The following is a 14,774-nucleotide window of genomic DNA, read 5'->3' as shown; positions in this document are numbered from 1 at the left end:
CTTCATTCTTCAGTACAAGAGTAGGTGGTAAAGCAGTGGAGTCATGAGGCATTTCATTCAGCACGTTTTGAAATAAGTGTAAATATCTGTCCCAATGCTGTTGCTTTCTGTGACAGTAAAGTCTGCAAAGCTTATTGATTTCTTTCATAATCCGTTCAGACGGGTTACAATGTGGTGAGAACAATGAAATAGAAACAGGTTTGATTTTATGGTTCCGAAGCATGCGGGACCAAACAGCAGATTTGAATTGTGGTCCGTTATCTGAAATGACTTTACTAACGTGTCAAACTTCACATAAGAAGTATTTAACAAAGGCGTTGGATACAGACCGTCCAGTGGCTTTACGTAACGGAGTGAAAGAAACAAATTTTGAAGTAAGTTCAACAGCGACTAGAACGTACGAAAATCCATTCGATGTTCTGACAAGGGGTCCCAAGAGATCAACAGCAGCAAATTCTTTTAATTTAGAAGGAATGATAGGAAACAACGGAGCACGATGTGAGATACTAGATGGTTTCGCCTTTTGACAAAGTTTACAAATAGACAAGACTCTTCGAATTCTCTTTTCCATATTGTTAAAATAACAAGTCGTTCGAAGAATATGACATTTTCGTGGACCAAAATGTGCGCAGCTGAAATGAATATACCAAATGAGCTTATTAACAAAATCGTCTGGACTCAAAGTACCCATAGCTTGTCATCAACAGTGCAGCGTTTGAAGAGTATGTTGTTTCTAACCAGGTAATAATGCCGAATCTGAGTGTGTGTCTTTTCATGCCATTTACTTTTGATGTCTCTCCAAATCGGATCTTTATCTTGTTCATGGGCAATGTCCTTTTAAGGTGTGGTGATGAAGTTTTCAAAGGCGACTTTCTGAATGTAAAGAATACTGAAATTTTTCTCGAGGTTGCCTTCTGTGTTACTTTTCTCAAGCCCAGCCGGTGCGCGTGACAGTGCGTCCGCAACAATGTTCTCCTTGCTGGGAATATAGACTATTGTGAAGTGGAATTCTTGCAGAAACAATGCCCAACGTTTTAATCTGTCATGATTTAATTTTGAAGACATAAGAAATTGTAATGCACGATGGTCACTGTATGATTTTACGTGCTTACCAGAAAGAAAGAAACGGAATTTGTTAAATGCCCAAACGATAGCTAAAGATTATAATTCAGTAACGGAATAATTTTTTTTCAGATTTTGTTAACACTCGGCTAGCAAAAGCAATGGTTTTCTGAACAGTAGTGTCATTTTCTATGGCTTCTTGAAATAAATGGACACCAACACCGACTTTAGAAGAATCCGTGCTAAGGCAGAAATCTTGTGACAGATCTGGATGAGCTAGTATTGACACGTTAAGTAGCGATTCTTTCAAAGAATTGAATTCCAACTGTGCTTGTTCGTTCCAGTTCCAAATAGTATTTTTTCCAGTAGAGAACAAAGTTTTGGTGTAACTAGAAGTTGCATATTCAGAAAACGACGGTAAAAATTTACGAGATCTAGAAAACTGCGGACTTGTTTTTTTGTGGATGGAACTGGAATGGCTCTGATTGCTTCTAACTTTTCAGGCTCTGGCTGAATGCCTTCAGAAGAAATAATATGTCCCAAAAACCTCACCTTTGACCTACTGAATTCAGACTTTTCCAAGTTAACAGTAATTCCAGATTCTGCAAAAATACGTAACAAACTGTTGAGGATGCGATTATGTTGTTTCCATGAGGCTTCTGTTATTAGAATATCATCCACATATAAGGTGATGTGACGTTTTAAGAAATCAGGTAATATGGAATTTAGCCCGCGAATGAACGCTGCCGAAGAAAAGTTCAAACCAAAAGGAAGTTTCCGAAATTGATAACAAACGCCGAAACAAAGAAAATCTGTGTATTTTCTACATTCTGGATGAAGTTCGAACTGATAAAATCTGGATCTGAGATCAATAGAAGACAACACTTTTGCACCATTAAAATTATGAAGAAGTTTTTCCATCGTTTGCGGGCTGTCTGTTTCATGAATGATGATAGTATTGATTTGTCTCGATTCTAAGACAAGCCTGATCGATCCATTTTTCTTCTCAACAACATGTAATGGATTGTTGTATGAGCTTACTGCAGGCTCAATAATGCCCTCCTCAAGCATAGATTGTATTTCTGTTTTAACACGGTCCCTATAATGTGCTGGAATTACGTATGGTCTAACACAAAATTTAGTATGCTCACGAACACGAAATTGGTATTGAAATCCCTTGATTGTTCCTGTTTTGTGAGAAAAAACTGTGGAATGTGCTTGTAAAATCTCAAAAAGGTCCTGCCTATCAGTGTCATTACAGTTCTCAATTGTTTGAATTTTATTCTGAATTAACTCATTAGTATCAAATATGATGTGATTCTTGAGTTTCTCCCGGCGTATTTGATAATCAAAATATCCACGGGTATGCTGCCGGTCTATAGTGTCCAATGGGCACAATATTTCGGCGATCATACATGTCGCCATCATCAGGTGAACTGACGGACTGAGCTCCTGTGAACGTGCCGGCACGGAGATCCGTACGCTATGACTGCTCAGAGGGAACTGGGTTCGATCGCGGCAGCGGCAGATTTAAATACCCTCCGCCCGCGGCGCGCTCCCTCCGCCGTCCGCGCCCCGCGCCACGGTCGCGCGGTGGAACAGATTGCGACGGCGTCTGAGATGACGTCGGTGTGATGGCTCTGTCCGCCGTGGCCGTCACAAGTATATGTTTGCTCGATTTACTCTTGATTAACCCGATCGCTGGTTCCAAAGCCTTGATAAGATTATAGCCACAGTCACGGTTTATGAGGTCGTCATTGGTGCGAATTTCGATGGCCTCTCTAACAACGCTGTCCCAGTATCTCGACGTCTGTACCAGAATTCTCGTGCGGTCACACTCCATAGCGTGATTTTCCGACAAACAATGTTCAGCGACCGCCGACTTGCTCGGATACATCAGTCGAGTGTGCCTCTGGTGTTCACGGCATCGATCCTCGACGGTACGCATCGTCTGACCAATATACGACTTGCCACATTGACACGGAATCTGGTACGCGCCGGCCTTCCTCAAACTGAGGTCATCTTTGGCGCTCCCCACCAGTGCACGAGTTTTATTTGGAGGACAAAACACAGTTCCGACCCGGTGTTTCTTCATAATGCGGGTGATTTTCCCCGAGAGTGCGCCTGTGTATGGAATAAATGCAGTGCCTACCTCCTCCCTCGTGCTCGTGACTTCATCCATCTCAACAGGTTGTGCTGCAGTGGTTGGGCGGAGAGCACGTTGAATCTGCCACTCTGAGTACCCATTTTTTCGAAATACTGTTCTCAGATGTTCCAATTCCTGGGGTAGACTCTCTGCGTCAGAGATAGTGCGCGCCCTATGTACTAGAGTTTTAAGTACCCCATTCCCCTGTGAAGGGTGGTGGCAGCTGTCTGCGTGCAAATATAGATCAGTGTGCATAGTCTTCTGATACACCCCATGACCTAATGTAATGTGAATCACAGGATATGCAATGTTCTTATGTTTTACGTCGTGTTCCTGGAGTAAGATGTCCCTAATGTCTTCCATTTATATGTAATTACTAGCCACGGCAGCTACGTTGTCAGCTTCATAAGTACGTTTTGTCGCTGCCAGCGGTGTGAGGCATTGCCTATTGTCTCTTTGTTGGCACGCGTCGTTATTGGGATTTGGAGATCTAACTTCTACAAATTCACCTTGTCAAGAGGGCCCTGCCCTGTTTGAATCCCGCCAGTTCTGATGAAATTCAGGACTGTCGTTTTGTCGGTAGTTTACATAGTTTCTTTTTTGTTGGTCATGTGGTGGAGAATTTCTCCCGGAATCGTAACCGTAACCGTTGCGTCTGACGTTATTCTGTTCTCTTGATAATAATTATTTTGGTTCCCATATTGTCTGTTTCTCTGATTGTCTCTGTGATAGTCATTACTGCGGAGAGGTGATCTTTCCCTGTAATTATTACTACTCTGTCAACAGTTGTCATACGGGTGGTGTCTGTTTTGTTCACGATTTACGTTGTAAGAATAGCCTTGTTTTGTCCAGTTATTATTTCTTTCATTGCGGAATTGTGACGGATGTGACTTGTAATTGTTGTGTTCCTGTTTTCGCGTTCCGCGATTGTCAGTGTCAATTTCTAATTCTTGTAAGAGTCCCTGAAAAGCTTCAATGTCGTCTTTGCAACGTCCTGCCAAAATAATATGTCGTAAATGTTCAGGTAATTTGATTAAGCAAATGCGGATGAGTTCTGAGGGGCTGTATGGGTTTGACAGGTACTGATTCTTGTGCAACATGTCTTCAAAATATTTTACAAGACTGGAAAATTCAGATTGTTCGAAATGTTTCATCATTATGATGCTATGTATTACTCGGTCTTGTGTAGCTTGAGACCAATATGCTGAGAGGAAGGCATGATAAAATTCTCCTTCACTGTGACAATCATGAATGACTGATCGCATTCTTACAGCTGGTTCAGTCTCTAAGTAGCCACACATAAATTCTAATCTGTGCTCTAATGACCAGTTGGGAGGAAAACAATGAGAGAATTAATGAAGCCACGCTTGTGGACGAATGTCGTTGCCGGAATTCTTAAATGTTTTGAATTTACGTGTAGTAATGAACAGCTTATAGTCAAAATTATCATGTCGGCGAGTCGCATGTCGGTCATTGTTACGTCGTTTCGGCGGTTCCATCTCAAAATTCGGTGTACCTTACCAACTTCTTTCATAATTTCCGAAGTGCCCTGTGTTATTATTCTGTGGCTGTTCAGTATATCTAAGTCCCTCTTCCCGTATTGGATCGCGAGTGTCCTCTGAAATACGTAATTCTTGTATTACCTGTGTCAGCTGATCTTGTACTTCCCGGATTTCTCTTTGGTGTTCCGTATTAATTTGATTCTGATTTTGTTTGAATTTCCTAATTTGTTCGCACTCTTCCGTATCATCAAAGACTATCGGTCTAGTGTCATTCAGATTATCATCTACCTTCATAGATAAATTATTTAGCTGATCCGAAAGTTCGACTACTTTCTCTGATAATGAACTAATTTCCTCCATGTGTCTTTCTGAACCAATTTTCAGAGTATCTACTGTGTCCTTTAAGTTTTCCTGCGTTTTTGCAAGTAGCTTAACCTCATGATTTTCATGAATAATATGGCTGCTTCGTGATTCTGTAATGCATTTTCATGCCGCGAGAAAATAGGTTGAAAATGCTCACAAATTTGTGTTTTTACGTCATTACAAACTTTTTGACATTTCGATTCGATGTTATGTAACTCAGTAGTTAAATCTTCACGTGTTTGTTCAAGCGTGGTGTCTAGCTTTTGAAGCTTTGGTCCCATTTGTTGTATTAATTATAATAACAATGCACTGGTGTATGAAACATGTTCCTCAGTGTTTCCGGCAGTGAATTTGCACCAGCAACATTCACATTTTGACAAGCAGAAAATGTGTCTTGACTTATCTGAGAAAACGGTGAGGACCCAAAACCTGAATCTACAGTATTTGCGAGATTGTGCCCTGTCATTTCGAATTCCTGAGGCGAGCTGTTGCCGACCGATCGATCGATAATGCTTCCCTGTTCACTAATTGTTTCACTTCCTACACCATTATTTCCAGCCTGCTCCATTTCCCTATACACAATTACCAAATTACTACTTTGAACATTAGTTAATTCATTACACGGTGGCGCTAACACACTGCTTTCGTCTTCACTGTCATTTCTCAGTTTACTTTGGACCCTAGTATTACGTTTTTCACACGCCATTATTGTCACAATATTTCACATGATAACACAGAAAAGCACAATTTGAAGATCAAAATAAGAAAACACATTAACATAGCATTGAAAATAATATCTCGTTAATTGCAAGCGCAGCTGCGAAATACTTGGTGCAAATGTACATGCATGCCACAACTTCTTTACTGTACAACAATGAAAAACTACAACTACAAAGGAAATTCTCTCTATAATTATGTGCTAGCAATAAACAATAGCTACACTAATTACAGAAACTACAAGAAAAAATCAGAAGATTCCAGTGAGGTATCCTAGTAAGGTCGCCATATGAAACATACCCATAGTAAAATTAGTGAAGTACTGTGCTGATAAACCTCTTACATTATTTGATTTTCAAACAGCTGAGCAGAACTGAGCATACTCAGACATTTCACTCTTTACCTATTCTGATCAACGCCAAACTGACACACAATATTTGTTAGCGCAACGCAATCTGACTTTCAATAATCTCTACAAAAGAATGGCCCTGACTAACATTAACCTATACGTTTCACAAATCACTTACCTCACAAAAATCTTCGTTACTCGAACTACTGCAATACAGCGAGCGCCACTACTGCCAGCTAAATAAAAGATTCAAACTACTGAAGGCACTAACTACTGATAGGCATAGTTAGCAAGTGAAAGATTTTGATAAAGAACAAACAATGTATTTACCTTAATAGTGTTCAAAAGCAGTTCATGACGTCCAGTCTTATAAATTTACTGTCTCTGATGGACACACGTTCAGATCATGCGCTCTCAAAATTCCGCCATTTCTCTCCACACATCCACCACTGCTGGCGGCTCACCTCCAACTGCGCTGTTAACATCCAACTGCCCAACACTACAATGGCGAACATTCGAAGAATGCCAACCAGCCACAGACTGCACACAGCACAGCCAGTGATTTTAATGCAGAGCGCTACATGGCGTTACCAACATAGAAACCTAAACAGCCTACTTACACATTATTCATTCGCGATTGGATTTTTTTTATTTTTGTTTCTTTATTACTCATCATCATCTTGGACAGTTTCCAGCCACTGGCTGGGTCTGTCGGGAACACAAGCCTCTCCACCGTGTTCTGTCTTTCCACCATTCCCCCTCTTCCACCTTCGTCCAGTTCTCTCCTCTTCTCATCACACATTCCTTCACTCCCTTCACCCATCTATCTCTTGGTCTTCCTCTGGGCCTCTTCCCCTCCAGTTGCAGATCAAACATCCTCTTTGGAATTCTTCCCTCATCCATTCTCTTCATGTGTCCATACCACTGCAGTCTTGATTTTTCTATCCTGTCCTGTACTGGTTCCTCCTTTAGTCTTTCCCTCACATACAAATTTCGCAATCTGTCTCGTCTTGTTACACCCAATCTGCTCCTCTGGAACTTCATTTCACTAGCCTGTATTCTACTTTTGTCGCTTTTGTGCATTACCCATGTCTCACTTCCGTATGTCAATATGGGGACAAAGTAGGTTCGGTATATAATTCCCTTGGATTTCTGTGGCACCTCCTTGCTCCAAATAAGCCCCCTAATGCATTTGTAGAACTGCCCTGCTTTTCTGCATCTTTCATTTATTTCCATTGCGTTTCCCCCCTTACTTTCAATCGCGCTTCCCAGGTACTTGAAGTTCTCTACCACTTGTAGTTTTTCCCCTCCACAAGTTATATCCACATTTGGCCTATTCTTCTTCCTTGTTGTGACGATTATTTCACTTTTCTTTGCAGAGAAATGCATTCCATATTGTGCTGCCGTTGCCTCCCATGCATCTAACTGCTCTTGCACCTCCTTCACGCAATTTCCCCATAACATCAGGTCATCGGCAAAAAGCACTGCTTTCATTTTATGATCTCCAATTGCATCTGATACTTGCTGTAGGATTTCATCCATAACAATAATAAACAATAAAGGCGAAAGTGCACTTCCCTGTCGCAGCCCATTTTCCAGCTTGAACCATGCAGTACGTTCCCTCCCCACTTTCACACAACTCTCACTTCCCTCATACATTTTTCTGACTTTTCGTGTAATCTCTTCATCTATCCCTTTTGCGTTCAGCACATCCCAGAGCTTGTCCCTACAGATACTATCATACGCCTTCTCAATATCCAAAAAGGCCATGATTAAGTCCTTCCCGTACTCATAGTGCCTTTCCTGCAGTTGCCTTACCGCAAATATGAGGTCCGTTGTTGATCTTCCCGGTCTGAAACCGTACTGCTCCTCTTGCAGTCTACTTTCAATACTGCTTCTTATTCTCTTCTCCAGCATCTTTTCATAGATTTTTCCACAGTGGCATAGCAGGGTGATTCCTCTGTAGTTCTCACATCTCCTTTTATCCCCTTTCTTGAAGATCGGGACTATAATTCCTTTCTTCCAATCCTCAGGAATTCTGTTCTCCTTCCACACCACCCTCAGCACTCTGTATAGCCACTGGGTTCCTACTTCTCCTGCTGCTCGTATCATATCCACTGTTACTTCGTCCCAACCTGGTGCCTTGCCCCCTTTCATCCTCTTTATGGCTTCTTCCACTTCATTCCAAGTTAGATCATCAATTTCCCCACTATTATAATCGTCTGCTGCCTTAGGCTCTCCATCGCTGTTAGTTACCTGCTTGGCAGCATTCAACAGATCTTCAAAGTACTCCTTCCAAATCTTTTTGAGCTCATGCATTTCCTCCACAACTCTTCCATTATTATCCATGATCCTCAGGCACTCGCTTCTGTCATTCCTCTTATTTCTTACCATGGTGTAAAGTACTTTTTTGTTCCCTTCACTGTCCTCTTCTAACATTCTTGTCCATTTTTCCATCCACTTCTTCTTCTCCGCCCTTACTATGGTCTGTGCCGCTTTCTTGCTTTCCTTATATTTTACCCTAGCTTCCTCTGTTCGGGTCTGGAACCATTCTCTGAAGGCTTTGTTCTTTCGAAGTACTGCCTCTTTACATATGTTGTTCCACCATGGGGTTTCCCTACTTCTCCTCTTTGTGCTAGTTCTTCCGCACACAGTCTCAGCTGCCTCAACTAGAGCCCTCTTAAAATCGCCCCATTCTTCTTCCACTGTTCTCTGATCTTCCTTTGGCAGCTTCTTCCTGATCAGTGTCTGGTACTGGGTCCTCCGTTCATCCTCTTTCGGCATCCATGTCTTCAACCTTTTCTCCTGTATATCTGTTGCCCTCCTATCTTTTTTCTCTCTTAGGGTGGCTACCAACAGCCGATGGTCGCTGTCTAAGGCCTCAGATGGTATGACCTTAACATCTGTGAGGCTGCTCATCATCTGCCTATCCACTAGTACATAGTCTACTACTGAAGTTTGGGACCAGTCCCCACTGTACCAAGTTATTTTGTGACTACTCCTCTTCTTGTACCACGAATTTGCGATCGCCAGCCCATTCCTCTTGCAGAATTCCAGCAACAATTTTCCTTCTCTATTTCGGTTCCCCCAGCCCTCTGGTCCCATTATCTCCTCGAATCCTTTCCTGTCTGTGCCAACATGTGCATTGAGGTCCCCTATTATAATCTGATTTCCTCCATTTAGCTGCTTTTGCATGTCATCTTCAAATTCCTCCTTCTCCTTTTTTGTACACCCCACCTGTGGGGCATATGCTTGGATGATTTCAATGCTTTTTCCTTTCACCCGTACTCTGGCTTTTATCATTCGATCATTGATACCTTCCACCTCCTCCTGCAGACCCTCTCTGACCACTATTGCCACTCCATTTCTTCCCCTCTCATTCCCTATCCAGTACAGTTTACATCCTTTACTTAGTGGCTTTTCACCAACTCCTCTCCACCTAGTCTCAGCAAGTCCCAAGATGTCCAATTTCCTCCTTTCCATCATTTCTACAATTTCTTCTAACTTCCCAGTTAGAGTCCTTACGTTTAAGGTGCCCAGCCGTAAACCATCTCGTAATCCTTTTCCATTGCTTGGTCCGTTTCCTTTAAATCCGTTCCGTGATCCGAGGCATGTTCCCTTTTTGAAAGCAGTTGATTTATCCACTACTGGCTTGCTAGGCCTATCGCAGCTTCACCAGAGCCCCGTTAGCCGTCACGTTTCAGGGTTCCCATAGGGCCTTCTCAGCTACCGTAGCGGTCCTGGGGCACACGAAGTCCCCGCTGTACATCGCCCCTAAAGGCAATCCCCTACTTTGTGCCGTTGCCCATCTCCCACGACTTGGACGAGGGGTTGGACTTATGGGAGATTCTTTATTACTATTGACAAGAATTTTTATGATTTCAACTCGTAAGAATTATTTCTGTGTAATCATTACTCTTTCTGGTGCAGTTTGTTCCCAGAAGGAGAACGTCCTAACACTAGAGCTGAGGGACTTCTTCAGACGCGTCACTAACGACGTGATTGCGACTACAGCGTTTGGTGTCAAAGTGGACTCATTGTCCGAACCTGACAACGAGTTCTTCACCACGGGCCGAGATCTGTCCAATATCAGCCCATTAGTCAGTTTCGGCTATTTTATATCTGCAAGGATGATGGAGGTTCGTAATATGCACCGTTTGTAAACTATGCAGGCATGTAGAGGCACTTTAGTTACAGTGTAACAAAAGAATGATTTCATTTACTTTATGAACTTCAGATGCTGGGTATTCCCTTCTTCAGTCAGAAGGCGGTGAGTTTCTTCAAGTCTTTGGTGGTAGAGACAATTCAGACTCGAGAGAAGCAAGGAATCATCCGCCACGACATGATCCACCTGCTCATGCAGGCGCGCCGTGGCGAGTTGGCACCTGAGGACGGGCAGAAGAACGGCACCGCCGAGGGCAAACGCAGGTGTAAGTAGCCGGCAGGAGGAAACTTTATGTTAAGAACAGCACTGGTCAGGTAAAACTTTCTGCGAGTTTACACTGATTAGCCGTATACGACGAGACGCGCCCTCTGCCGTACACGTCACATTGGTTTGCACGGTATAGTTCTACACTGCAGGGCCGAATTTATGCACAGCTTTCTAGGTTGCGGCCTGGGGGTCCACATCACAAAAATTTAAAACGAGACAGTCTTTTGTCGTGATGTGGTCTTTCCATAGAATCTTAAAAGATTTAGTGTCGGATTGACGTGGATTAGAGTTGGGGCTGGCTGTTGTACAGACGTGGGGCTCAGTACTTTTATGAACTTATTTACCATGCAAAGACCAGTTTAACTAAATCGAAAACACCATTATAAACAAAAGACTTTCTGAGGCCCGAGTAACCTTGAACATGGCTTGAACAACACAAAATATCTTATCGGAATAAGAAGACGACAATAGCAAACGCGAAGACGTAACTTCTGTTTTTCTAATTTATTTTTATTCTTTTAAACTTAAATAAAGAATCGTTTTTTGTCCCATAAGTCCCGAAACACGTATAGATGAAAAAAAGATTGGCATTCTACGATAAGAGGGGACCTCACTTTCATTATTTCTGCAATGTGGTTACCAGAGAGAGCTGTAAATAAAGAACGGAATCTTTATTAGAGCATTTTTTTTCCTTACTTGGCCCACAGTGTTCCTCTCATTGCGGCAGATCTCACGGACGAGGACATAGCGGCCCAGGCGATGATATTCTTCTTCGCCGGCTTCGACACCGTGTCCACTGCACTGACCTTCTGCAGCTACCTGCTGGCCACACACCAGGACGTCCAGAGGCGGCTGCAGAGGGAGGTGGACGAGCTGATGCAGAAGAGCGGGGGGCAGCCCAGCTACGAGCAGGTCCTGGGCTGCCAGTACCTCGACATGGTCATCTCCGGTGAGTCGGGATGACACCGAAGCCGTGTAATTGCAGCCGGTCGTTTCTGAACGTTGTTTCTTATTTTTGTTTCCTGATATCTTCAGATCTTTTATTTGTATGTTAAACAGGCTATTCCACTTAACTGAATAACTAATTGATGACTAACAGTACATTTTCCGGAGAAAAAAATTCACACTGGATCATTTATTCACGGGGAGAAAAGTTACAATGCAGATGTTCCTATGTTTCCAGATTTCAAAAGGCCTGTGATAGCATACACCGTTAGACACGTCTAAGCACGATTTGTAAATTTCAAATATCCTCAAAATTAGCCAGATTCGTTGAAATTGGTAGAGAGAAAACTTTATGTCATATACAGACACCGGTAGGAGAAACTGAAAATATCAAAAAAATGTGAAAAACAACTATGGGAATACACGCGTCAGCGACCGTAGGTCCGTGAGCTGAGTTTGACGACGGTAATTGAAATTACTGGCGTCAAGCCCCTCCCGTTGCCTTTCCTGCCGGACTCTCTTGGTCAGTTCCTATGTTCTCGACCACAATGGCATTAGGTTCCGGGGCCCGAGGGAGTATTTCTTTTTCTCTCGTCAGCTCAGACCTTCAAAGCTGCCGCCTGGTACAATAGGCTAATGGAAGAAAGAGACTGTCCAGCGACAGTGGAAATGTCGTGAAGGAAGTTAGAGAACAAGTAACAAAAGCAAAAATAGTGTCAGAGTGCTTAAATACACTCCTGGAAATTGAAATAAGAACACCGTGAATTCATTGTCCCAGGAAGGGGAAACTTTATTGACACATTCCTGGGGTCAGATACATCACATGATCTCACTGACAGAACCACAGGCACATAGACACAGGCAACAGAGCATGCACAATGTCGGCACTAGTACAGTGTATATCCACCTTTCGCAGCAATGCGGGCTGCTATTCTCCCATGGAGACGATCGTAGAGATGCTGGATGTAGTCCTGTGGAACGGCTTGCCATGCCATTTCCACCTGGTGCCTCAGTTGGACCAGCGTTCGTGCTGGACGTGCAGACCACGTGAGACGACGCTTCATCCAGTCCCAGACATGCTCAATGGGGGACAGATCCGGAGATCTTGCTGGCCAGGGTAGTTGACTTACACCTTCTAGAGCACGTTGGGTGGCACGGGATACATGCGGACGTGCATTGTCCTGTTGGAACAGCAAGTTCCCTTGCCGGTCTAGGAATGGTAGAACGATGGGTTCGATGACGGTTTGGATGTACCGTGCACTATTCAGTGTCCCCTCGACGATCACCAGTGGTGTACGGCCAGTGTAGGAGATCGCTCCCCACACCATGATGCCGGGTGTTGGCCCTGTGTGCCTCGGTCGTATGCAGTCCTGATTGTGGCGCTCACCTGCACGGCGCCAAACACGCATACGACCATCATTGGCACCAAGGCAGAAGCGACTCTCATCGCTGAAGACGACACGTCTCCATTCGTCCCTCCATTCACGCCTGTCGCGACACCACTGGAGGCGGGCTGCACGATGTTGGGGCGTGAGCGGAAGACGGCCTAACGGTGTGCGGTACCGTAGCCCAGCTTCATGGAGACGGTTGCGAATGGTCCTCGCCGGTACCCCAGGAGCAACAGTGTCCCTAATTTGCTGGGAAGTGGCGGTGCGGTCCCCTACGGCACTGCGTAGGATCCTACGGTCTTGGCGTGCATCCGTGCGTCGCTGCGGTCCGGTCCCAGGTCGACGGTCACGTGCACCTTCCGCCGACCACTGGCGACAACATCGATGTACTGTGGAGACCTCACGCCCCACGTGTTGAGCAATTCGGCGGTACGTCCACCCGGCCTCCCGCATGCCCAATATACGCCCTCGCTAAGTCCGTCAACTGCACATACGGTTCACGTCCACGCTGTCGCGGCATGCTACCAGTGTTAAAGACTGCGATGGAGCTCCGTATGCCACGGCAAACTGGCTGACACTGACGGCGGCGGTGCACAAATGCTGCGCAGCTAGCGCCATTCGACGGCCAACACCGCGGTTCCTGGTGTGTCCGCTGTGCCGTGCGTGTGATCATTGCTTGTACAGCCCTCTCGCAGTGTCCGGAGCAAGTATGGTGGGTCTGACACACCGGTGTCAATGTGTTCTTTTTTCCATTTCCAGGAGTGTATTTTTTTGTCTGACGTCAGTTGTGATCAGTAGCCTCATAATTTCTCATGTAGCCTGGGGTAGCATCTTGCATGAAATGGAAATATGGCAACTTAGATACGAGTCAGAAGCAGTTCCTTACTTTTTTTCTTGAAACCTAGGGAATGTTCGCCGGCTGCTTTTAAACCTAGCCGGTGGGTACGAATTTCAACTGCAGAGGTGTAACTTCGCGCCTACTTAAAAATCAATCAAGCAATCAAAATCAAGCCTTCGAGAAAATTCTGTAAGTTTTTTCTGTTAAGAAAGGACTTTAGTACAGTTTCTGGCGCGCTCTTCCTGAACCCTGACTGGGCGAGCAGCTGACGCTGTTGTGTGTTGGCCTCTAACCCCCACCCCGCCCCCCTCCATAACATGTACAAGCAGAACGTCGCGTCAGGGAAGAAACGAACAAGAGATTCTGTGGTCACTCTTCTCAGAGTATCTGGAGAGTACGGACATTATGTAGTAGGGAGGAGACGTAACTTTGAGTCAGCTCTCAGTAAACCCTGTTGGTGTCAGCACCTTTAGCAATAGGTTGTGAATGACGATCGTTAATTTAATTTTTGCCGTGTAAAATTTGCTTTCTCGTGTGAAACTTGGTACCATATACTCAACATGATGTAGAGACTTGCACCCACTCATTTGGACGCCCCTACCGTCTCTGGTAGTCAATCTTGTAATTAGTTAGCAGCTACTATTACTAGAGAGATTATACGCCCTCCACCTGTTTATCAATTTTATCGTCCGTATTCTACAAATCCTTCTAGAAACCGACGTGTCCGCCAGTCACAGTTTTCTCTTATTATCTTTCACTGTGCAACTAGGCCTTCATAACGGGTGCGTGAGTTGTAATCCACCCGTACGTACATCTTGATCCCACATAGCGAAGGAGGCTCCTTGCTGCTGATCGTCACCCAAATTGTTATTATCCTCTCACCACATGTGAAACCTCGCGACCTAGTCACCTATGTTTGGCGATAAGATTGCTGATTATAACTACGAAGGCTTCCGCGGCCAGTGTTATAATGATTAAGATTCTTCTGGGTGTTGTACCGCTTCGTCGAATAAATTACTTTAATTACAAACT

The 14,774-nt window shown here is 44.2% G+C and overlaps 1 protein-coding gene across 1 annotated transcript in view; it reads left to right on the top strand.

The window, feature by feature from the left end:
- LOC124777390 (cytochrome P450 9e2-like) overlaps positions 1 to 14,774 on the top strand; it is a 71,462-nt gene that overhangs the window by 44,657 nt on the left and 12,031 nt on the right. The window contains exons 4-6 of the mRNA XM_047252781.1: positions 10,070 to 10,278; positions 10,377 to 10,569; positions 11,299 to 11,520. Coding sequence (XP_047108737.1) covers positions 10,070 to 10,278; positions 10,377 to 10,569; positions 11,299 to 11,520 — 624 coding nt within the window. The remainder of the gene's footprint in view (positions 1 to 10,069; positions 10,279 to 10,376; positions 10,570 to 11,298; positions 11,521 to 14,774) is intronic.

This window comes from Schistocerca piceifrons, chromosome 2 (genome assembly GCF_021461385.2).
Source record: "Schistocerca piceifrons isolate TAMUIC-IGC-003096 chromosome 2, iqSchPice1.1, whole genome shotgun sequence".
In the NCBI taxonomy this organism is placed as follows: Eukaryota; Metazoa; Arthropoda; class Insecta; order Orthoptera; family Acrididae; genus Schistocerca; species Schistocerca piceifrons.
Note: the sequence above shows the minus strand (reverse complement) of the source record. Positions and strands in the feature narration are given on the sequence as shown.